Below are 23,340 nucleotides of genomic sequence, written 5' to 3'. Positions count from 1 at the left end.
TAGACAAGATTTTACATCAGATTAAACAGCGGAAATCTACTTTGCTATCGGAAACGAATGATGGGTCGGCATCAATCATCACGAGTTCGTTCAAAGTGCGAAAATAGTACAAGCTCTCATGCATGTGGGATCAAGATAACTAGGGTTTTCCCCCGTGCGTGCGTGCATGCATTATTTGCCCGTAGCATCAAGATTCGATAAATTATCGAAGGACGGAACATGGAGCCACCGACCTCGGCGGGTTCAGCTACGTGGGCCGTCGTGTCTTGAGATCAATGACGAGGACATTCTCCTTAAAAAGGGTACAAACCGATGTGTCACCACGTGGGAGAGACAGAAAGAATCTATATCATTATGCACGAAACCGAGCAGCTCTGACCGATCCCAGGATTGATTTAGGACGATGGGAATCCTGCAACTTGTGCTTAGATATGATCCGCTCCTCCCTTATCTGTTCGTCTACTGGCCCGAGATGTGCATCGAACATGCAGATCGCGAAAAATCTTACGCGCTTATCACTGTTTTATGCACGATGCTTGGCTGTGATGAACATGAGGGCGAGGAACCAAAGTACGATTCCCGCGTGTTTCACGTGGCTGGTGGTAATAACTCGATTTATTGGAACCCAACCGACGATCGGATCATATATGTCAAGGCTTAGTGAGTTAGGTGATGAGGTGTTCAATAATATAGAAATGTACTATTACTTTATAGAGAATTGCTTATTGAAATGCAAGTGTGATTATTGGAGTTTATATAACCAGCTAGGCTATTCGGTATCATTTGACATTTGTGATAACTGATAAGCAGCCCAGCTAACTGTACTCAATCCGAGATCATGATTGTAGGACCTGCCTTATAGAATTCGGATGCTCATTCACATGCTTGGTTATTAAAAGGCTGTATACAAGATAATTATACGAAAGGGGGAAGCATTTTTTATGCAAGATTAGTGAAGGGCAACAATAATGATAGCAAGTACAAAAAAAAGGCAAAGCATGGCATCTTTTATAATAAATTATCAAATCCAAATTAAACTAATAGGTGAAAAGAGATTCCACATATATGAAAAACATGTAAACCATATAAACAAGCGATGTATGACACTCCAAAACATGTACGACACTCCAACACTCCACCTTATGTGTAAAGTTGAACGTGAATATGAGCAGAGAGTTGGGGGGGGGGGGGAATTGGATTTTGATGTCATGCTAAAAAGCTCAATCCAAAAGTTATTAGTTGGAGGAACGTTATAATTATATAATTAACATCTAAATCTTGTAGACAAATGGCATGGAATACTTCAATACTTTAGAAAGCCATGAATATATATTAAGATATGAAAACAAAGAGCAAAAAAGAGAGTGATGCAAAATTCAAAATGATGTATTGTAGGGTAAATGATTGGGAAAATTGTTCAAAAAATTTTAAACTTATTGCACTTTTATCAATTTGGTTCTAAATTTTAATTGTGACAATTAAGTCCTAAATGTTATCATGTTTAGTCAATTGAATATATTTGGTCAATTTTAGCAGGAATCACTGAGATGGATGCTGACCATCCGATGTAACATGATCAACGCTAATGTGGATAATGTTAGTAATATTTTCACAATATTTTTATTTTTCTTTTTTCTTTATTTTTTTTTAAAACTCTAGCTGGTCATACCTCTGGCTGGTCAAACCGATCGATCTTTGCTAATCACAGGCAAGCACCAATGACGCTTGCTTGGAATGGGTAAGAGCATCATGGCCCTTGCCAACCACAAGTGAGAGCCTTCACGCCCTTGCCAAAATCCAGGCGAGAGTCGCGACACCCTCTCTGGCCATAGGAGAGGGGCTTGTGGCCCTTGCCTACCCCTTGCCTATGGCTAGCGATGGTCGGGCACCAAGGATAGGCCGAAGTTGTTAAAAAAAAGGAAAGAAATGAAAAGCAAAAAAAAAGAGGAAAGAATAAAGTAAAATGTAAAAAATTAATTTTTTGAACAATATGAAAATATTATTGAAAATTATCAACACTAGTACATATTGGACCACGTAGGATGGCTGGTTTTCGTTAGCAATTTCAGACTAAAATTGGCTAGATAGATTCAATTAGCAAAACGAGAAAATATTCAGGGTTCAATTAGCATAATTAAAAGATTTATAATTAAATTAACAAAAATGCAATAGAGTTTTCTTTTTTGACAATTTTCCTGTAAACAATATGTCAGCGTAGAAAGATGGTAGATCTTTTGCAAGTCATTATTTGCGAGATTTCATCATTTTTTGGAAAAGAACTCGCCGAACCTCATTTTATTAATCGTAAATAGCATGAAGGAAAAAAAAAATGTAACTCACTAGCATTAGCTGTCGTACTCAAGCTGACCCAAAAGCATGTTGATCATTTTCTTGGCTAATTTTTATATGATTTTCATGGAGTTCTGTACTCATGTACATATTATTAGATAGTCAACAATCCTTTTCGATAATAAAAATAATAAAGAGTCGACACAAAAATCAAAATGCAGCTAGGCAGACGGTGGACTAGTGATTCCCGTCTTCTTTATTATAATAATAAAGCTCATCAAATCTAGCATCTTACATTTTTGATAAAGTGTCGCGCTTTTAGACAAAGAATAAGAACATCCCCAGGCCAACATCGAAAGGAGGCTCACTTTTGATTTTCTCATTATCCTTCCACTTTATAGTTGATTAAATCGGGGATCATGATGATTCGCTTTTAAATTCTTATTTCACATAGAAAATTAATTCTTAATAAATTTTTCTAAGGTAATAAGGGGGCAAGATTATTACACAAAATGGGAAGCATTTTGATACAAGAAAATGAGTGACAAAATGAGTGATACAGGAGCGAAAAAAGGCAAGCAGCTTATCATATAATAAGATAAGAAAACAAAGCGTAGAATAGCAAATCAAATCATACCACAAATAAAAGCACTTTTTAGTGGGCTTATGGAGGGGAGAAAGGGAGTCAATACCACATAAAGATTGCATGGCAATTCCAAAAAAGATAAATTGGGAGTTAAAGACCTTTCATTGGGAGTTAAAGACCTTTCAAGCCTCTCTCAAGCTAGTAAAATCGTTACAAGACAATGTGGAAGTTAAGGGATCTTTTTAAGTTGAAAATGAGAAAAGGAAATTATCAGAAAAATTAACAAAAAACGATAAAGTCACCCTGAAATTCGCATAATTCAGTAAAAGTATTGAACTCTACTTTACGAGATAAGTCCGCTACCAAAAAATTCATTATGAATCTAAAGAATACACAACTTATAACTCCTCAACTAGTTAAGTATTTTTCAGCCCTAGTTTAAAAACAAAGCGAAACCCATAAATGTTATCTTACAATCTCTCACAGAAAAGTTTACCTAGAAAATATACAAGAAGAAAACCGTAACACTCCCTTTATTTACTCTAATGTATAGTAACTTAGTAGAATTTTGTTTTTATATGTTCTTATGGGGCTTGCTGACTCAAAATAGGGATCCAATTGCAACGTGAGAAGTATTCTAATAATTTATTTCTTTTGTCGGTCATTGTTTGCAAGAGTCTACTATCGTTTGGAAAAAAACTACTTGAACCTCATTCTATTAATCGCAAATATTGTGGCCATAGTTCGACCGTCACTAACTTTAGCATATAATAATTGAAAAAAAATAACTTTTAGCTAGTTTGCTTTTGCTGTCGTACTCAACCTGACGCAAAAAAGCATGTTGATGCTTTTTTGGCTCATCTTTTAAATAATTTTCACGGAGTTTTCTATTCACGTATATATTATTAGATAGTCAACAACTATTTTTCGATAATAATAATAATTATTGTAAAAAGTTTGACGGAAAAATAATAAATAAATTGAAATGCAGTTAGGCTGACGGTGAACTTATCCTCTTTATCATGGTAATAAATATATATTATCAAATCTAGCATCTTATACGTTTAATAAAGTGTTACGCTTTTTAGACAAGAATAAGAACATCTGTTTGCCAGCATAAAAAGTAGGGAAAGAACTCTAATTTGTAGAAAAACTGTATAATAAAAAAGCGCCCTCAAATCAAAATAAAATGGGGGAAAAATCCAAAGAAATTACTGAAAATTGGAAGAGTGTAAGGAAAACAAAAAATGTCGATTGTACATTAGCTTTTTATTTCCTCTTATCCACAATAATTATGTATATGTGTATAAAGATAGACATATATGTATATATTTAATTTTTATGCAGTTCTAATTTTTATTAAGGGCTAATATCATGTAAAAAATTCCGAACTCGTACATATGTGCCATAAATTAATTTTTGGTAAATAAATCATATGTGTACCAATTTTAGTTTTTCATGGTAAAAAAATAATTTATCATAAAACTAACATATTTATGATAAATTTATCTTATATTAATTTTCCTTAAATTGCATTTATTTTACAAAAATCACAAATTAACAAGCGAGATATAAAATCTTAAAATGGTATACTAATGTCATTCAACTTAACAAATTGAAGGTAAATTTAATGGAAACAATCGGATAACAAAATTATTGCAAATGTAATGATGATCGAAAAAATTAATTTTGGATAAGGTTTTGGATTTTTGGTGGCGTTATCAGTGTTATTAATATAGCCTTGTCAATTGTCCTAACCTACCCCCATCAAAAGGTCTAATAACTTTGCTCCATTTTCATTGTCTGGTGCTCTCTCTCTCTCTCTCTCTTCTGCTTCATCTTCAAGGAAGCACCTCTCCGCTCGGCTTCCTTCGCACCACCATTTTGCTTGATCCCGAGAAGCTTCGTGCTTTGGTCGTAGTTCTTGCGTCGGAGTCGCTCCCTCGCTTGCTCTGATCTGCGAAGCAAAACGCGTGATTGTTGGGGTGGAATCTTTTTCCTTTCGGTGGAGGCATTCGAGTGACCCGAGTTCGATCGTGACAGGCACGGTCGAGTGGTCGGTTGGATCAACTGGGTTTCGTGAGGTTGCTGGGTTGGAACCCAAAATTGGATTTGTCTGCAGATAAGTTTTTTTTTTTTTTTTTTTTTTTAAATTTTTTCCTTCACGATCTGCTATCATTTCTGGCTGCCATCTTGGAAGGATCGTCTCATCCTTGCTTGAAAAGTGAAAAGAGAGAGGAGGAAAGAAAGCATTTTGTTGCATACCATCTCTCTGGAGGCCTGTTGTGGCGGCAATTCGCTTGTGCCGCAAGGTGGGTTTTTTGGGGTTTTTGTTTCTGAAGGTGATTCGGGGTGGCGGGCTACGTGAGTTAAACGGGTTGTGAGGTTAAAAGGGTATGCGGCAATCTGCTGGAATTCAGATTGTAATTTGATGTACTAGGAGACTGATGCTACTGTTGGCTTGTCATTCAAGAAGCCTTATGAAATAAGGGCTGACCAGCAGATTAATGTCTGATTACCGAGTTGTGAATGCACGAGGTTGGAATCCTTGCTTCCTGGCCGTAGCTGAGAGGTAAGGCTGAGTTGCGGGATTTATTAACATTGCTTGTTAAGACCGGAAATTGAGTAATATCTGACGGATCATCTTCTGATAATAGGGAGTCTGGTTGTGTGGCTGCTCTGGAGTGCTTAATAAGCGTAATCAGGGCCCTGAAAATGGGGTCCTGCTTATCATTGGAAAGTAGGAGCCCTGTGCCTGGTTCACCAATATCTCCGGCACTGGGTGTTAGGAAAAGGAAAAACTCGAAGAAAAGACCAGGGTCACGGAATTCTTCCTTTGACTACCGGAGGGAGGAACCATTGCATAGGATTCCTGGAAGGTTGTTTCTGAATGGATCAAGTGATACTGCCTGCTTATTTACCCAGCAAGGAAAGAAAGGGACCAATCAAGATGCCATGATTGTATGGGAGGTGAAGTCCTTTCCTACTGTATTTTGCTAAGTTCTGGGAATGGGGATTAAAAACTTTTTGCATCATTCAAACTTAGTTTTAAAGAGCGCTACACAATATTCTGAAGGTTGTAGCTTACTGAGTGTGCAATATAGGGTTTGCTTCCTTTACGTGTTGTGCACTTAAAAGGGATTGACCATATTGTTATATCTCGATGTTAGCTCCTAATAGGTACTTAAATTATTTTAAATGATATCAGCTTCTTGAGATTCAGCAATAATGCAACCATCTCTACACAGAAAATGCTTTTGCTGTATCAAAGTGGATAGCATGTTCGGTTTTTTAAGTCTTTGATTGCCTAATTGAGTTGTAGATCAACTTTTGACATTGCTTTTTTGATAAGTGGATCGCATTTTCTTTTTTCTTTGCTATGAGTTAGTCTACCTGCATGAATATGCGAACCCTGTCTTTCTTATTGTCATAATGACTTCACTTTCCATGTGTAGAGATCCTTGTCATCGGCTTCTATATTCTGTTTAAGGAAGAAACGCAATTCTCCTATGCTCTCATTTCTCTCTGCATATCATAGTTTCCTGTGGTTATGCTCACCCTATTGGTTGAAATGTTTTATTATATTAACTTGTTACATTGGAAATCCATATTTTCGAAAAGAAATGGCCAGCTTACTTCCCTTGTCTAGTGAAGAGTTATGATTGCAATGAAATTCCTCTTGGATAAACTCCTAGGCTGATGATTTTGTCCGGGTGCAATTTGTAAACTACAAGTGCAGCTATTGGTTGGATTCCCCATTAGCACTGTTCATAAACGTTGTTGCTGTTTTGTTGTACCTTTCTTGAAAGCTCGTCTGCTTATATTGTTTAAATAATTACCTCTGCTTATCTATTCAGTTGTTGCTGACATGTGCTTGTAGGCACTTGTAATTGCTACCATAGCGGTCTTTTTTCTTTCCTTGCTGAAAGGTCTCTATGGTGATGATAATTGTACTGTTATCTAGTAATCATGAAATAGAATAATGAAGTTCTATGTCTTCTGTCTCGTGGCTTGAAAAACAGAGAAGAACTCCCTCTTCTGCACCTTTTATGTTCTCAGTCATGTTAAAGGTTTGGAGACTATATAGCATTGGATGGTTGTGTCATGTTTTAGCAATGCCGTTTGGTTCTTGAATAATTAATATTTGTGCCCATTCAATTAGAGCTTTCTCATCTCATACAATAAGTTGTGAACTTTCAGAATTTCTGCTCAAGGAAAGACACAGTTTTTTGTGGTGTCTTTGATGGACATGGGCCCTATGGTCATAAGGTTGCAAAGAGGGTGAGGGATTCACTTCCCCTAAAATTGAGTGCTCACTGGGAAGTCTCTATAAAAACTGAAGATGCTCTCAAAGAGATCAGCCTTAGTGCCTTGACGAGCATGAATTCTGAAGATACTGCCTCAATATCTTTGGATGAGGAATCGAGGGTCTCTACTGACCTGGAGGAAATGGAAAAGCACCCCGAGGTCTTTCAGGCACTCAAAAAATCGTTTTTGAAGGCTTTTAAAGTCATGGATAGAGAGCTGAGGTTGCACTCGGACATTGATTGCTTCTGCAGTGGGACAACAGCAGTGACATTAGTCAAGCAGGTTACTACCTAAGCATAGTTATGGACCTTCATTATGATATATTTTCATAATGAAGGGATCTTGATAATGAATGCGTTCATGGTTTTGTAGGGTTGCTACCTTGTGATTGGCAATGTTGGGGACTCCAGAGCTGTTCTGGGCACACGAGATGTAGATAACTCTCTCATTGCAGTTCAGTTAACTGTTGATCTGAAGCCTAATCTTCCAGGTTCTCTCTCTATTTCTGTCTCTCCTTCTCACACGCAAAAATTGAAAAGAAGAAAGGGAATGGGAAAAGTTCGGCTTATGAGCAATAATTGCTTAGGGCTAATGCAATGTTTATGCAATGTTTAATTTAAGGAAGTTGGTACAAGAGGACAAGAGGACAAGAGGACACACATACAATGAAACTTGTACGCTTTGCTTGACAGTAACCAAGATATGTAGTTTAAAGAAGCAAATGGAAGGATTAGATTAATCACTTCTATGAATCATATTGAACATCAAATAACTATATGACATTATTTCTGTGAGGTTTTGACTTGAAAATGATGAATTTTCGGAAACAATTTACAATGCCTACCAATGCAGAAAGCCTCTTCCTTCGTACATCTCTTGGGCATATATTCTAGAGTTGGATGCCAAAAAGCGACTAGTTCTCACCTAATTTCTTGCAATTTCTTTTAAGCCCTATTTTTCTTAAGTAACCTGTTCCTTTCATTTGAGACAGCGGAAGCAGAGAGAATCCGGAAGTGTAGGGGACGGGTATTCTCTCTTCAAGATGAACCAGAAGTTGCTCGTGTCTGGTTACCAAACAATGACTCCCCTGGCCTTGCAATGGCACGAGCTTTTGGTGATTTTTGCCTTAAGGATTTTGGTCTAATCTCTGTACCTGAAATATCATACCGATGTCTAACAGAGAAGGATGAATTTGTTGTGCTGGCAACAGATGGGGTAGGTGGTCCAGCTGTAATGCCTCGCCACTTCCTGTAGCTTAGAGATTATAATTGCGATTAACATTCCCAAATTATTCTAGGTCTGGGATGTGTTGTCAAACGAGGAAGTGGTAGACATTGTTGCTTCAGCCCCAGCACGTTCCTCTGCAGCTCGATCCTTGGTGGAGTCAGCAGTTCGGGCATGGAAGTGCAAATACCCCACTTCCAAAGTTGATGACTGTGCTGCTGTTTGCCTCTTTCTGGACTCCGACAATTTCTCCACAGCATCTAATTTAAAATCCAAGGAACAACTTACTTTGAGGGATCAAGTTGACACAAGCAATAACGGAGAAAAGGTTTTTGCAATGGCTGACCTCTGTGGATCAGACATTATGGTTGACAATGGTAAAGATTGCACGTCAAAGCATGAGGAAATACATTCCAAATCAGAGAAAGATTGGTCTGCTCTTGAAGGAGTGTCTAGGGTAAATACTCTCTTGACTCTGCCAAGGTTTGTTGCCCAAAAGGGAGATAAAGGCAGTTAGGGATGCAAGGAGTCTTAAACAATCATAAAGAAGGTTTGCCTCTGTCATTTGCTTTTGTGTATGTTGTTTTCTTTTCTCCCCTTTCCTGTTTCTCTGTCTCTTTGAATGGATGGGAGAAAAGGATACGCATTTAGGGTTGTCAATCGTTCTAGAGAGATAGGCCCGGCTTTATTAGCATGCCTGGGACTGGGGGAATGTCCTCTCTCTCGTTTTTGTTGTGGGATGGATGTGCAATTTTGTAGAAATCCTTCTCTCTGCCGATTATTATTTTCTCAATACAGAACATTTGTGCATCACAATTGTGCTGAAAATCCAATTATTGACATGAGTGATCTCTTCTTGTGTTAGAATATGGACCATACTCGATGCATATGCTTTCAGAGGACACTATGCAAAAGATATCTTATTTGAATTTACATTATTATTTTCTCCAAGTACATGCGGAGTTGAATCTCTGCTATAGAAGTCTAATGCCTCCCTTGGCTTGTAATAGGAGACCATATGCCCAGATCCTTGCACAATGATAAACAATATCAGAGGTGATACAAACCATGGTGACTTGTTTGTGATGGCTTAATGACTTTGAGCACATTCTATAAAAAGAATGGAAATTGCGAAGATTTCATGATTTAAATTAGAGGGCCAAGAAGCACTTCCGTTTTCAGGCATCGACTTTTCTGGTTTTGTAAATTTGGAACTGTGTATGTCATGCCACATTCTATCAAGGTTTTCTGGCTGAGCATACAAGAAGATGCTACTTTGCTTTGTCTAATTTCTCTTCAAGAATCTGAAGCTAATTTCTTGAAGTGAAATGGGAGTTTCTGAATAACCTTGATGGTCAAGAATGTGAGGTGGTTGTCATATCCTTGGAGATGCCCGCACATTTTTTTTTAAAGACATCATAGGACAATAGCTAGTTCTAATATTTGTGAAAAATACTTTTAAATGTGGGTGGTAATAAAAAAGAAGAAGAAACAAATAAAAATAAAGAATCTGAAGAAAACTGACTTGAGATCAAGAAAATCCCCACAAATTTTATATCTTTGATGATCAGGTCTCCTTTTTAAGTCACGTCTTGCTAGAGTTTTATTCGCAGGTTGGAGTGCATCGGTACAGATTCTGATACTATTATCGCTGTAGGCTAATAGGGTAATCTGATAGATCTGAGTAAGATATATTTGTACTGCGATGATATTCAAGAGATTTGGTACCATAAAGAGGGTCATTCAATGGACACCACAAATATAATCTGAGAGAATAAATAAAGAATAAGTGTGAAATTTGTGGTTGCAACCCTTGGGCTAATCACTTGCTTTCTTTATATGTAAAATATTTACATGTGCCTTGACTTCCTGCAGGTGCAGTTGGTAACAACATATAGTTTTAAAAAAATTGAAAGCAAAACTTACCCAGCTACTTGATCGTTAGAAACCCAAGACCTCCATTCATTCAGGATATTGTATCCCAGCGATCTGGTCCATGCTTGAGTTCCAGTGAAAGGCACGGCAAAATCATGGTCCTCGCTGCTGTTAGATTAGAAACCTAACAGTTTCATGAGGAATGCTTGCAAAGGACTAATCAAACTAGTCTGCCGCAGAATAGTCCTGAAGTGCCATTGCAATGCAAAAGGCTTATCTATGAGATGTCACACCTCACACCTGTATGTGAGTGCCCAATATCCCTTGGAAGTTGAGGGAGAATAAAAAAAAAAAAAATTCTACATTACAAATTTTTTTTTGTGAATCGTATCAAACACATTTATATTCTTTTTCCATTTTGAGAATATACATTTTATATAGTTACCAAACGTATTCTTTTATTGAGAAATTGTTTCGGGGAATATAAATAAAAAAATACTATTTTTAAAAAGAAATTATTTCTCAGAAGAGAAGCGTTACCAAACGGATCCTAAATTTCTATGGTAAGGGATCATGCTTCCAGCATCATGGCAGTAAGTAATTCAGTCCTTGCTGCATAGGAGATCAAGGACCTTCCGTGCTCACCTATCGTAAGAAATGAATAAGCCAATGTTAGAATTAATAAGTTGACACTTGATTCTTGGGATATCAAATGTAAGGATGTAAAAGCGTTATACCGGCGCAGCATGTATAGCTTCTCTAACTGCTTATTCAACCACACAGTTGCAAGTTCTTCATTTGGCAGAATCTGCAGCATCAGGGTTTAACATATAAAAGATTGGCTTGATATATTGAAGATCAAAAGGGCATGACAGTAGCGCTCCACTCATGCAAAAAGGTAGTGCTACAAATTTACCTGGGATTAGAGTGAAAGGTTTTTGTTATTATTTCCAGTTGAAGTTTTGCATCTTCTTTCTTTTCCTTCATTTTTCTTTGGCGTTAAGTAATGTATACGACAGAAGGAATGCTTTCGAAAAGTCTATTTCTTGAAGAACACTTTAAGAGTCAGAACGCAGGCAAATTTCTACGACACTTCAATCTTCCAAAAAGGAATAGAAAGGAAAGCAAAGAACTCACCCGACATGGACCATTCCTTGCACCTGATATTCTCTTCCTCATCGGATGATTCTCCTGAGTTGCTGGTTGATTTAAATTCACACGCACAATTATCTTGTGATCGTGGTTTAATATTTTTCGAGGACGCGAATGATAACAATTCTGGCCAGAAATTGATTTATAGAAGAGAAATAAATTTTTCTATTTCTATTTATGGATGAGATTTTAAGTAAAAATTTATGTTCATAGAATAGAATTTTGTTTGATAATAACACAAAATTTCTTCGTCCCGGGGAGCAATGGATGGCGACAATGGCGGTGGGCAATGACTGGTGGACAACAGGGGTGGCGGATAGTGGGCGGTAGCGGCGACCATCAACCGGTGGCGGATGGCGGCTATCAGCAATCGGTGATGGATGGCGAGGATAGCGACAAGTGGGTGGCGACTAATAGATAAGATGAGCGATGAAATGAATTTTTATTTCTTATTTTTGTTCTAGGATTAGAGAAGTAAAAGTTCTTTACTTTTCTATTTCTATTCCAAATCTATTTCTTGTTCTAGAAATAGAAAAATGAAATTGCGTCACTAGGTGCGTTTGGTAACATTTATGTTTAAAAATTGTTCCAGGAAATAGAAATAGAAAAAAGTGTTTCTGTTTCGGGGAACAATTTTTGAACAAAAAAACGCATTTGGTAAACTTGTTCCCGGAATAAAAAATGAACAGAAACACGTTTGGTAAATTTATATATATATATATATATATTTTTAAATTTTAAATTTTTAATATTTTTATTTTATATTTTATATTTTCTTTCTTATTTTTCTTATTTTCTTATTTATTTTTCCTTTTTCCTTTTTTTCTTCTTTTGGCCGGTCGCCGGCCTCGGCCATGGCCGACGACCGACCAACAAGGGCGGGGCCTCGCCCAGCCATGGCGAGGCTCGCTAGGCCACCGCATTGCCGGCCCTCGACGGCCGGTTGCCGGCCATGGCCGAGGCCGGCGATCGACCAAAGAAAAAAGAAAGAAAAAAGAAGAAGAAAAGAAGAAGAAAAAAAGAGAGAATAAGAAAGTGTTCCTAATTTTTGTTCCACAAACAAGAAACAACTTTTTTTGTTTCTTTTTACATTTCAAATGTGTTTTCGGGAACAAAAAATAATTTTGGAACAAAACGCAAACAAACACGTTTTATTCATTTTTGTTCCCAGGAACAAAAAAACAAAAAAATTGTTTAAAAACAGAAAAAAGAAATCAAAACAAACGCAGCCTTAATGGAATTCTATTCCATAAACAAGTTTGAAACAAAAAAATTATTCTGGAATAGAAATAAAATGGTTATTATACGTGCCCTTTGAGCTTGAGAATATTGTAGCCATTTAGACCACCCGTAAGCTGGAAAATAACAAGAAATTTATGAAATTATCACCCCAGTGTAGTTACATATATGCTGGAGCTTACTTCTTTTCTTCTTTTATTTCGTACTACATTGCACAAGGAGCAGAAACCATGCATAAATACAATTTTGGTAGTTGTACCTGGTAAAACTTGTCGATATTTTTGCTACAGCTTCTGCTGGGAGGGTCGTTGAATTTTCCTTTACATGTAACCTGACAGTCCTGCAAAAGCGACGTTATGTATGCTCAACATACCGTTCAAGACGACAAAGATGGATTGTGTCATCAAACAAGTGATTCCACCAATAAACGCCGTCCCGATCCTTGTACTCGTAAGAAAATACGGTCATATCTGGTCTCAATCAAATATTATACTACTGTTTGTGCTGTACAGCATGGTCTGAACTCCCTTATATGACCCGCCTCAAAGAAGTCGATCGAGATCAATCCCATATCAAAAGCGAATGGCATGCGAGCAGCAAGGCCATCGAATTTCCCATCTGTTTGTCCATTCCACACCATGTAACCCTGCAGACTGCCTAATCAAATTTTCATTTTGAAACAGAACCCATAACCATTCATTGAATTAATATACTGCTCAGCGCTTTCAGCAGAGTACAGGAAGAGGACATGCCTTGAAATTGATTAGAGGCTCTTCACCTTGTTCAATACCTGTACAAGGAGAGATAAAAATTCAGACTGAACAGAGAACATAAATTTTCCTTTATAGATGTTAGTATGTTTTACCTTTTACCACTTCAGAAGCAAGAGTTGGCACATGGATTCCAGCGTAGGACTCTCCGGAGATATAAAATGGTGGATTTGAAAGGAACTCCAGATAAAGGTCAAACCTCTAGATGAAAAGAAAGGGAATTATGGAGGCCAAGAGTTGGAATATAGAGAAATAATTGATAAATGGTTTTACAGGCTGCCACAGCCACCGCCATACTATCTATGCCATTCAACTCCAGTAAATTGGCCAAAGCGTTAACTTTCCTGCTGTTTTTTCTCGGAACATTTAGATAAGTTCAGAAACTCTTTACCTTGAGAAGAAAAGCGTGTGTGTCCGATGCGGTCTGTAGGTCTCCTGTCACATAACTCCTTGGATTGTCAGAGTAAGACAAACCTACTCCACGTGGTGGATCCAGATATAGTATGTTGGAAACCTGAAAGACGTACGAGAGTCTTGTAAGGAAAGAGCATTCTGTCAAGAAAATGAGTGACCAGTGACGTATGTACATATTCCCGTATAAGATTATCGCATTAAGTGGCATCCACGGAAAATTTGGTGCAAATAAAAGAAAAGGTTTCTCATAACCAAAGTGCTTGTCAACCTTGGACCAGCTGAAGGGATTGAGGTGCAATGTGGGCAAATTTTTCATTGACTTTCCTGCTTTGAAATTAAATGGTCCTAATGGAAGCAAAGCAAAGGAAGGGACTTAATATCTTTGGCAGCAACCTGTACAACAGAGAAATCTATAACCAAATTTAAAGACAGTGTTCGAAGATAAATCCTCCAAGACTAGAACACCCAGCTCCACCATTAAGCCATAATTCTACTGGGTCTTTTTAAAGTATTTCTTTCGGATGAAACCAAGTGATAGAACAAATTCTTCTTTCCATGCTTTGCATCTATTGTCACATAGCTGCAAAGGTTAAAATCCAACATTTTCATAACAATGAAACACCAAGAGTCAAGAGATCAACAATAGCTTGTTACTGGAACATATTGTAAGAACATATTTCCCTGCATAATGTTTGGAGGGAAAAGTGTCAGTGAAGCCTGGTAGGTGAATTATAACAGGTTCTTTAGGGCCTGCTCTAGCTACTGAAACAGTGAAAATTAAGCTAGATGCTATGATGGATATTAGTTTCAAGATGATCATGGTTCTGTGTATCTACTAATTAACTTATTTGTGAAAGTAACAGATGAACTCGCATTGGTAGTGTAGCAAAGATTATAAGTAGACCATCTTGTACTTCTTTCTGAGAGGGAGAGGGAAGGTGAGAGAATGGAGGAAAAAGAAAAGCATACATGGTAAAGAAACTGAAGGTGAGTGAGACTAGAGATACATTCAAAGGAAAATAGGAATAGTAATGAGTAAGACATGCAGGAGCTCGGTGTGATGAAGTAACCGAAAATAAACTCATTTGGAGGATATTAATGGATAACACATTGTAGAAGACAAGTGGTTTCAAGAAAATTTGAATGGAACAAGAAGTAACAGATGAAAGAGACAAGTAGATGAGTTGGCTGAGATGCTTTATGCAATCATTTCCTTATTCTGAAGGATCCACCAGTTGGAATGGGCTTAAGCATGGATTCTTTAGGAGCTGCTCCGAAGCAGTGAAAATTAAGCTAGACACTATGATGGATTTTAATTCCAAGACGATCATGGTTCTTTATTCCACTAACTAACATAAATTTGAAGATAATGAGTGAACTTATATCGGTGTAGTAGGGAGAGAGAAGGAGAGAGAATGGAGCAAAAAGAAAAGACAGAAAAGAATCTGATTTTGAGGATACTACTGGACAACCCAATGTAGTAAGACAATCCATTCCACTAAAATTTGAATGGAACAATGAGTAACAAATGAAAGAGACAAGAAGATGAGTAGCCTGAGATGCTTTATGCAATCATTTCCATTATTCGGAAGGATCTACTTGTTGGAAGGGGCTTTAGCATGGCTTCTTTCTGCTTCGAGCGCCCTCATTGGAACGAACTGAAGATGGGGGTATTCTGTGAAGTTATTTTTATTTATTGTTTATAGTGCTTGAAATTTTAACGTAAATCTGTACCAGGCTTGTATTGTGTCAAAATCATTAGCTTAACCTCCTCAAGAAAGTTTATCCTTGCTATGTTATTTAAAAATATAGCCCTCGATTCTGAGACAAATTGTGAGTTGTGTTAGAAAAAGTCCTACATAGGATGATCAGTATGATGTGAGTTACTCAATATATCCTAGTGAGACCATATCTTATTGGTTGAATTGAGCTCCCAACAAATGGTTTATAGTCTGGTGAGCATGCCCCTTTTCCATTCAATTATGTTTTTATCTTTTCAACAACAGGCCTCGCTAATCACCTCAACAAAATTGCAACCGATTGCCATGTTGCCTTTTGCTGGAAAAGGAGATGGTCCCTCTGTTTTTCAGCTTTAGTGCTCTCTGGATCACATGATAGAACGGTTCACTAGCTTTTGGGTGCTAGTGTCATCTATTTTCATTGCCATTCATTTTCTTGAGTCATTTATTACCAACAATGAGCTTGACATCTTTAGTTTTCTTGCCATGCCGTGTAGAGTTTTGAGTTTCTAGTGGGTAATTCAAAGAAACTTTTCTATGGTGTCATTGATGGCCATGGTCCATGATTGTGGAGCAAGGATCCAATTTCCTAGAATTTGAGCGTCCCCTGGGAACTATATATCCAAACTGAGATGTTCTCTGAAAAATCAGCCTTAGTGCCGCTATAGGAGTGACTTCTAACATGCTGTCTCAGAGCGTGACATTGGGCGTCTGGGAAGAGACATGCTGCCTCGGTGTGTAGGGATGAGGAAGCAAGGGCCTCCATTGAGCTCGGGGAAACAGAAAAGCACTGGGACTCGAACAGCTTTTTGAAAGCCTCAAAAGACATGAAGAGATAGCTGAGAGTCTTTTTCGTCTTAGTTGACACTATTTCGCGATTCATTTCTACTTTTGCATCTGCAAAGTAGACAAAATTCTCGGGCTAATTGGGCTATAATTTTCTTTGGAGAGGCAATTTTGACCATTATAGTCATACCTGGGCAAGTGTTTTCGGGGGAGATATACGTGGAATTTGCTTTATTCCTTCACTTGTGATGCTTTTATCATAGCCAATTAGGCTCTGTTCGGTAACATTCTTAAGAATAACTAATTTTGTTCTTTTGTTCTCCGGAACAAAAAAAGAACAGAACTTCGTTTAGTAAATTTTTTATTATCAAAAACAAAAATATGTTTTTTTTTTTTTTATTCCCAAAAATAGATTTAGAACAAAATCACTAATTAGAATGGAGTTACTTGTTGTTCCTAGGAACAATTCCTAAATCAAGTCTAATTTTTCTTCTTTTCTTTTCTCTTTCCTCTTCTTCTCTTCCTTTTATTCTTCTTCTTCTTCTTCTTCTTCTTCTTCTTCTTCTTCTTTTTGCCTAGTTGCCGGCCTCCGCCATGGTCAGTGATCAACTAGACGAGGACCGGCAACCTTGCCCGAGTGTCATTGACCCTTGGCAACATCAAGTCATGGTGAGGCTTGTTGGCCCAAGCCTCGCTGTGGCTAGGCAGGCGACACTGACCTAATGGTGGCTTGGCGAGTCTCGATCTTGCCAAATCTAAGTGAGGACAACCTCACTCAGCCAAGGCGAGGCTTGGCTTCGCTAGGCCCAGGCAAGGCCAACCTTGCGTTGCCTAGGCGAGGGTGAGGCTCACAATGCCCAAGTGAGCTTGGTAAGGCCGAGCCTCACCTTGGTTGGCCAAGGTTGAGGCTCGTAATGGCCAAGTGAGCCTTCGACGAGCTGGCTGGACCTTGGCTAGCCGGTCGCCAGCCACCGTTGTGGCAGGCGAGCGGCCATGAAGAAGGAGGGAGGAGAAGAGAAAAGGAAAAAGAAAAAGAGAAAAATAAGAAAAATATAATGAGTATTAAAAAATTAAAAATAAATTAAAAATAAATTAATAATCTTACCAAACGCATTTCTATTTCAGGAATATAAATTTTGGATAGTTATCAAGTCACTAAATTTAGAAATTATTCTAGGAAAAAAAAAAAAAAAAAAGTATTATTCTGAACAAAAAATATTTCTAGTATCAAAATGGTCATCAAATGCACCCTTATCAAGCCAGGGAGGAAGCACTGTGAAGTTGAAGATATTATTAAATTATTTGGCAATCTCTCAGGTACATTGAGGATTCCTCATGCGCTAAAATTGTATGATGAGATCATTTTGGTTCAATGAGCTGGGAGTACAATGACGCTATATTGGTTTTCCATCTAACCAGCGACTATAAAACTCCAATGCCTCTCGTGGCTTGGTTTGAGCGACCATGTGCCCAGCACCCTGCACCAGTGAGATAAACGGTAGAATGAGAAGGGGATGTCCAAAGATTTTACAAGGAAAAGCAAGGCACTGGCATGCATCAAGCCGCCTTCTATAGAGTTCCTTCCTCTGATTGACTTTCACTTGCTAGGTAGCTTTTAATAATGGATGATGAAACAAGAATAGGTATATTGGAGTATGTTGCACATAACCTTGATTGTTAAGAATGTGAAGTTGTTTTCATATCCTTGCAAATACCTGAACCAATTCAAGAAAGCATGTATAGTTAATGTTTCACTACGAATTGGTGTGCTTAACAGCAATAGGTAACGAAAGGAAAAAGTATGATGAAAAGTCCTATGGGTAAAAGGTCATATTTCTGGTGTGAAGTAGCCACATCTGTGGCTGCTGTTGACGTGACTGGAATACCTATAGAGGTCAAACTTACCCTGCGACTTGACCATCAGTCATCCAACGCCTCCATTCATCAATGATCTTGTATCCCAATGATCTGGTCCATGCTTGAGTACCAGTGAACGGTACTCTCATATCATGATCTCCACTGCCAGTACACCAATGAATTATTTACTTAAATCAGTCAATGCATAAGCAAACCTCTGTTGATCTGTCCAGTTAGCAAAATGTAAAGATGCCACAACAACACACTAAGTTGGTGCCTAGCAAGGTCCATCCTAGATTTTTGCTCAGATTTTATTAACCGATGCTCTCTTTAGCTCAGTCAAAAAAGTTTGAGGTCACTACCAGCGCCCTTGATTCCAAAAGTTAGGACATTGTTGTGGCCCTTGTATTTGTCTTATGAGTTTAATTTCATCCAAGTTCTCCTCAACTAGTAAAAAGCTGTATATATTTTGTCAAATTCAAACTTTTTCTGGAAACCAATTGGTTTTCATAGGAGATCTAGCATGTCACCATGTTACTGTGAATGCAGGATTGTTCTGTCAGATATCTCACCTGTATATGAGCACTCGGTAACCCCAGGAAGTTAAGTTTTTGTGGTAAGGGATCATGCTTTCATTACCCCTTGAATAATTGACTCTTGGGGCACATATCCACCAAGGACCTGCCACGCTTGCCTATTGATTACATTCCAGATTGATCAGTTATTTGACGCTTGATGCAGTGATATGAAATGAGGATAATGTTTTTCATTACCGGTGCTGCATGAATAGCTTTGCGAACTGCTTCATCATTCAACCATGCAAATGCAGCTTCGTCATCCTGTGCCATCACAATTCAGCATGTAAAACGGATTGTATGTACTGGAAATCAAAGGGAAGAATGGGAGTACCAAGTGAAGCAAAAATCTGGGGAGGCAATTAATTTGTTCTGACAATCCAAAGTGTTTTGCTTGTTTCCCAACATTCCCCCCCAGCGGAAAAAAAATCCTTGAAGAGAGCTAACGAAGCAAAATCAAATCATACTTGATAAAATGACTGACTCACCACACATGGAGGCTCTCCGTGTGATCCAGGGCTTGAAGCTCCAGCATCTCTTGTGGTCCAAAAAGGTGAAGCTCGACCAAACATTCTTGTTCGCTTTGGGAGAGGCTTCTTATCCACCCCCATTTGATGGAAGCCCAAAGACATAATTGTGTTTTCACTTCCATTCCTGGTCTCTGAATTAGGATAGCATGGCTCAAGTATGTCATACTGTTTAGACCTGAGACAGCCTAAAAAGTGGCCAAATCACTGGAGATAATTAGAACCTCAACTCATTTGCATCTAATTGAGTACCTTTCCCTCTTCATTAAAATTTACAGAACATGCACAAAGTGCTAAAGAAAGCTTTATTAATTTCCAGTAGAAGACAGTATGGTGACAATCTCACCTGTGTAACTTTCTCAAGATTCATCTGACAGGTTTCACTCGGAGGATCATAGAATTTTCCACCACATGTGGTTTGACAAGCCTGAAACGATCAAATATGATCCATTTAAGCTCACTGTTAATTAGCATAAAGATGGCTTTTGGCATCACACAGAGATTTCCACAATTAATGCTTGATGTTATCGATACTTAGTTATTGTGTAGCAAAATTAGTCATGCCAGTGTCAATTATCTTCCTACAGAAGCTTTAGTGCAGTAAAATCTCCGAGCGAACTCCCTGATCCAACCCACCTCGTAGATGTCACTTGAGATCAGCCCCATTCCAAAAGCAAAAGGCACATAAGCATTGTCATCAAATTTTCCATCTGTGACCCCATTTCCTATCAAGTAACCCTGCATCATGCCAATTTATTTGAGATCTCAACTAGGCGTATGAAATTCATGATCGTTCTTTGAATGCTGCACCACCAAAACTATTATAGAATATGAAGAAAACATACCTTGAAATTGATAAGAGGCGTTTCACCAATTTGAATTCCTACACGGATAGAAAATCTCGTATTACATATTCAATCCAATACAAGAACCTTGCCTCTGGTGAGTATGTATTACCTTTTACCACTTCTGAAGCAAGAGTTGGCACATAAATTCCAGCATAAGACTCTCCAGAAATATAGAATGGATTTGAAAGGAACTCTGGATAAAGTTCGAACCACTAGATGGAAAAAAAGAACTAGTGTTAGCTGTGACACATTATTTTGGCCCGCTGGTTTCCCAAGCTTATCCAGAATAGTTTAGGATCTCATTACCTTGAGAAGAAAGGCATGCGTATCAGAGGCAGTCTGTAGGTCTCCCGTCACATAATTCTTTGGATTATCAGAGTAAGATAAACCGACACCACATGGAGATTCCAGATATATTATGTTGGAAACCTGAAATATGTGCAAGAATCTGGTATCATAGACTGCACAAGTTAAATAATGTTGCAACTAATAAGGGTCAGGCCGTGAAGATGATTGATATTATAAATGACTGTAAACTCAATCCATGAGTCAATGTGGCATGCTTGTTTCATATTGTTCAGTTTTAATCTAGAACGAGCCATACTGCTTAGTTGCAACTGAAAAGATAAGTTTCCAATGACCTTGGACCAGCTGAACGGGTTGAGGTGCAATAGAGGCAAGCTTCCCTTTGGCTTTCCTACGGGGAATTTAAATGGTCCTGGAAAAAGGCATTAGGCTGTTAAGCGGGCCACGACATATCCGAGGGAAATACGCTTATCACATAAATTATGATCACCAGGGATTAGCTGATACCATGTTCGTAGACAAAGCCATCAAAGCTGGAGCACCCGGGTCCACCATTAAGCCACAGTACTACAGGGTCTTTCGAAGGATTCCGTTCTGAAGCAATGAAATAGTAAAACAAGTTCTTTTTTCCAGGAATTCCATCTATAGTCACATACCTGCATATTCCGAATTTTGAACTCATGTGATAACACAGATTCAAGTCGAAAAACAGCTAATCACAAGTACATATATGTGGTTACATACCCTGCATAATGTTCAGAGGGGAGAGTTCCATCGAAGCCAGGCAAAGAAGTTATGAGAGATTCCTTGGGAGCTGCTCTAACAGATGAAACAGTGAGAAGCAAAGCAAGTGTAATGCTGCATATGAACTTTAAGATTATCATGTCTGCACGATTATAGAAATTCTTGAAGCTCATATATCCCGCATAACCTATAATATATTTATAGATGGAACCAGGAGTCCAGTAGAATGAGTTGTCGAGAGAGAGAGAGAGAGAGTCGAAGACATAAGGGAAGAGAAAATAGGAGAAGCTGAAATGCTTTGTGTCACACCCCAAAACATCATGAATGGGGGATGACACGGCCGTCCTTCCACTCAAAGAACGCAGCCTCAAAGCTCCCTAAATCCATCTCTTAAAAGTCCTCACATCCATATCGCTCTCGTACCTACTCATCGTTAATCGAGGGACCTGAAAAACAATGTAAAATAGAGGGGTGAGCAACCACGGCTCAGTGAATAGTGTATCTCTTCTAAGTAGATCGAGCACCCACTATGCATATTTACAAAACCAAACCGCAACTCTTTTAACTCAAATCTAGGATATAACAAACATACAGTAAAAAGAATTAGTTACGAACGCTTTAACATAGCTATATTTATAGCAAAAATAATCATTTCATAATAACATCGAAATGAACATCAATGGTCTAATCCACTAATTAATCTCATTAATTCACACGCCAATGGTCCATTCCATTGGTTAATCTCATACCACACAAAACCCAGAAATTTAACAAACCTCTAAGGCCAAAATATAACCTTTCTTACTTTAACACAATATGTTCAAAGCAAAAATATTCAAGATTATAATAGGCAAATGTCAATGGTCTAACCCATTGGTCAATCTCATAAAACATGAATCAATGGTCTATTCTATTGATTAATCTCATCAAACCACACATTGATAATCAAATGAAATTACACGTCGATGGTCCATTCCATTGACTAATCTCAAATTACACGTCGATGATCCATTCCATCAACTAATCTCAAAATACACGTCGATGGTCAATTCCATCGACCCATCTCATATCACATGTCAATGGTCTATTCCATTGACCAATCTGTTGCTCAATATCGAACCATGGTCACGATACAACGCCTAGTGACGAGGTGACCAAGATTCCCCTCTTGGCAAGGTCTCCACCTATTTATTAGCCGATGGCTCGGCCCACAAGGATATCCTAGAATAGTATGCGCATACCCACGAGCCCCTCGCTGGGCTTACAGCGATATTGAGCATTTACATCAATCCAAAACAACACCATCCATAATTCTCAAACCAAATCCATAAATCATTTCATATAAGGTTTTACAACTCAACTCATCCACCAAAAATACTTTTCATAAAACATTTTCAATTAATTTCAAGACCCGTCTCATAAATCAATTTCAAATCAAATACATTTCAAAAAGCTTATTACAAATCAATAACTATATAACTTTCCATAAATCATCTCAAAGTAGAGCTTTTTGTGAAATGGTTTCACAAATCCAAAACATGTAATATTTTTCAACTTCATTAATCAAACAAAACATATATTTCCACCAAAAATTCTCACACTATTCTTAAATACCAAAATGCAATAAATGCCCGATCCAAATTTTATGCAACAAATATGTTTATTCATGACTCATAAAATATCAATCATTTATCATTTTAAAAACACGAGCTTATAAATTCTTAGAAGAGATAGCACCACTCACCTGAGAAAGTCGAAAATCAACTACAACGCTCACTCGAACCAACGCACTCGGATCTTTAACAATTAATGGAAAAACAATATCAAAATGCCGAGTAAAAAGGATATTCGCATAACGACTCATCTATACTAAGCCATTTGTCGATAAAACGATACCTATGCGCCACAAAAACTCGCATTTATTGAAAACCCATCAATTTCCCGCAAGGCGCAGCCCATGCGTCAACGTCGTGCCATAACTTCCTCCACAAAATTCCGTTTCAAGCCGTCTTATAGTCTTTAAAAAGCTCTCTTAACGCACAACAATAACCCCAACTCAGCCACCCCAAAACAGTACTGAAAACAACAAAACAACAAGCTC

At 38.0% G+C, this 23,340-nt stretch overlaps 1 protein-coding gene and 2 pseudogenes across 1 annotated transcript; 1 reads left to right on the top strand and 2 right to left on the bottom strand.

Annotated features, from left to right (window-relative positions):
* Nucleotides 1-4,645: 4,645 nt before the first annotated feature.
* On the top strand, nt 4,646-9,271 carry LOC104456946 (probable protein phosphatase 2C 33). Its single transcript, XM_010071856.3, has 6 exons — nt 4,646-5,447; nt 5,533-5,845; nt 7,076-7,465; nt 7,556-7,673; nt 8,175-8,398; nt 8,481-9,271. Exons 1-6 carry the CDS (start codon nt 5,383-5,385, stop codon nt 8,922-8,924), a joined length of 1,554 nt encoding a protein of 517 aa, XP_010070158.2. The 5' UTR covers nt 4,646-5,382; the 3' UTR covers nt 8,925-9,271.
* A 40-nt stretch (nt 9,272-9,311) lies between these two features.
* LOC104416516 lies at nt 9,312-14,677 on the bottom strand (annotated as a pseudogene).
* A 2,972-nt stretch (nt 14,678-17,649) lies between these two features.
* On the bottom strand, nt 17,650-23,036 carry LOC120287641 (annotated as a pseudogene).
* Between the last annotated feature and the right edge of the window lie 304 nt (nt 23,037-23,340).

Source organism: Eucalyptus grandis, chromosome 8, assembly GCF_016545825.1.
Source record: "Eucalyptus grandis isolate ANBG69807.140 chromosome 8, ASM1654582v1, whole genome shotgun sequence".
In the NCBI taxonomy this organism is placed as follows: domain Eukaryota; kingdom Viridiplantae; phylum Streptophyta; class Magnoliopsida; order Myrtales; family Myrtaceae; genus Eucalyptus; species Eucalyptus grandis.
Note: the sequence above shows the minus strand (reverse complement) of the source record. Positions and strands in the feature narration are given on the sequence as shown.

Bases quoted from the DNA above. Each gene is read 5' to 3' on its own strand.
- LOC104456946 (XM_010071856.3), top strand. From the start codon at position 5,383: ATGTCTGATTACCGAGTTGTGAATGCACGAGGTTGGAATCCTTGCTTC. The intron at 5,448-5,532 runs GTAAGGCTGAGT...TTCTGATAATAG, and splicing joins TTCCTGGCCGTAGCTGAGAG to GGAGTCTGGTTGTGTGGCTG. The intron at 5,846-7,075 runs GTGAAGTCCTTT...GTGAACTTTCAG, and splicing joins ATGCCATGATTGTATGGGAG to AATTTCTGCTCAAGGAAAGA.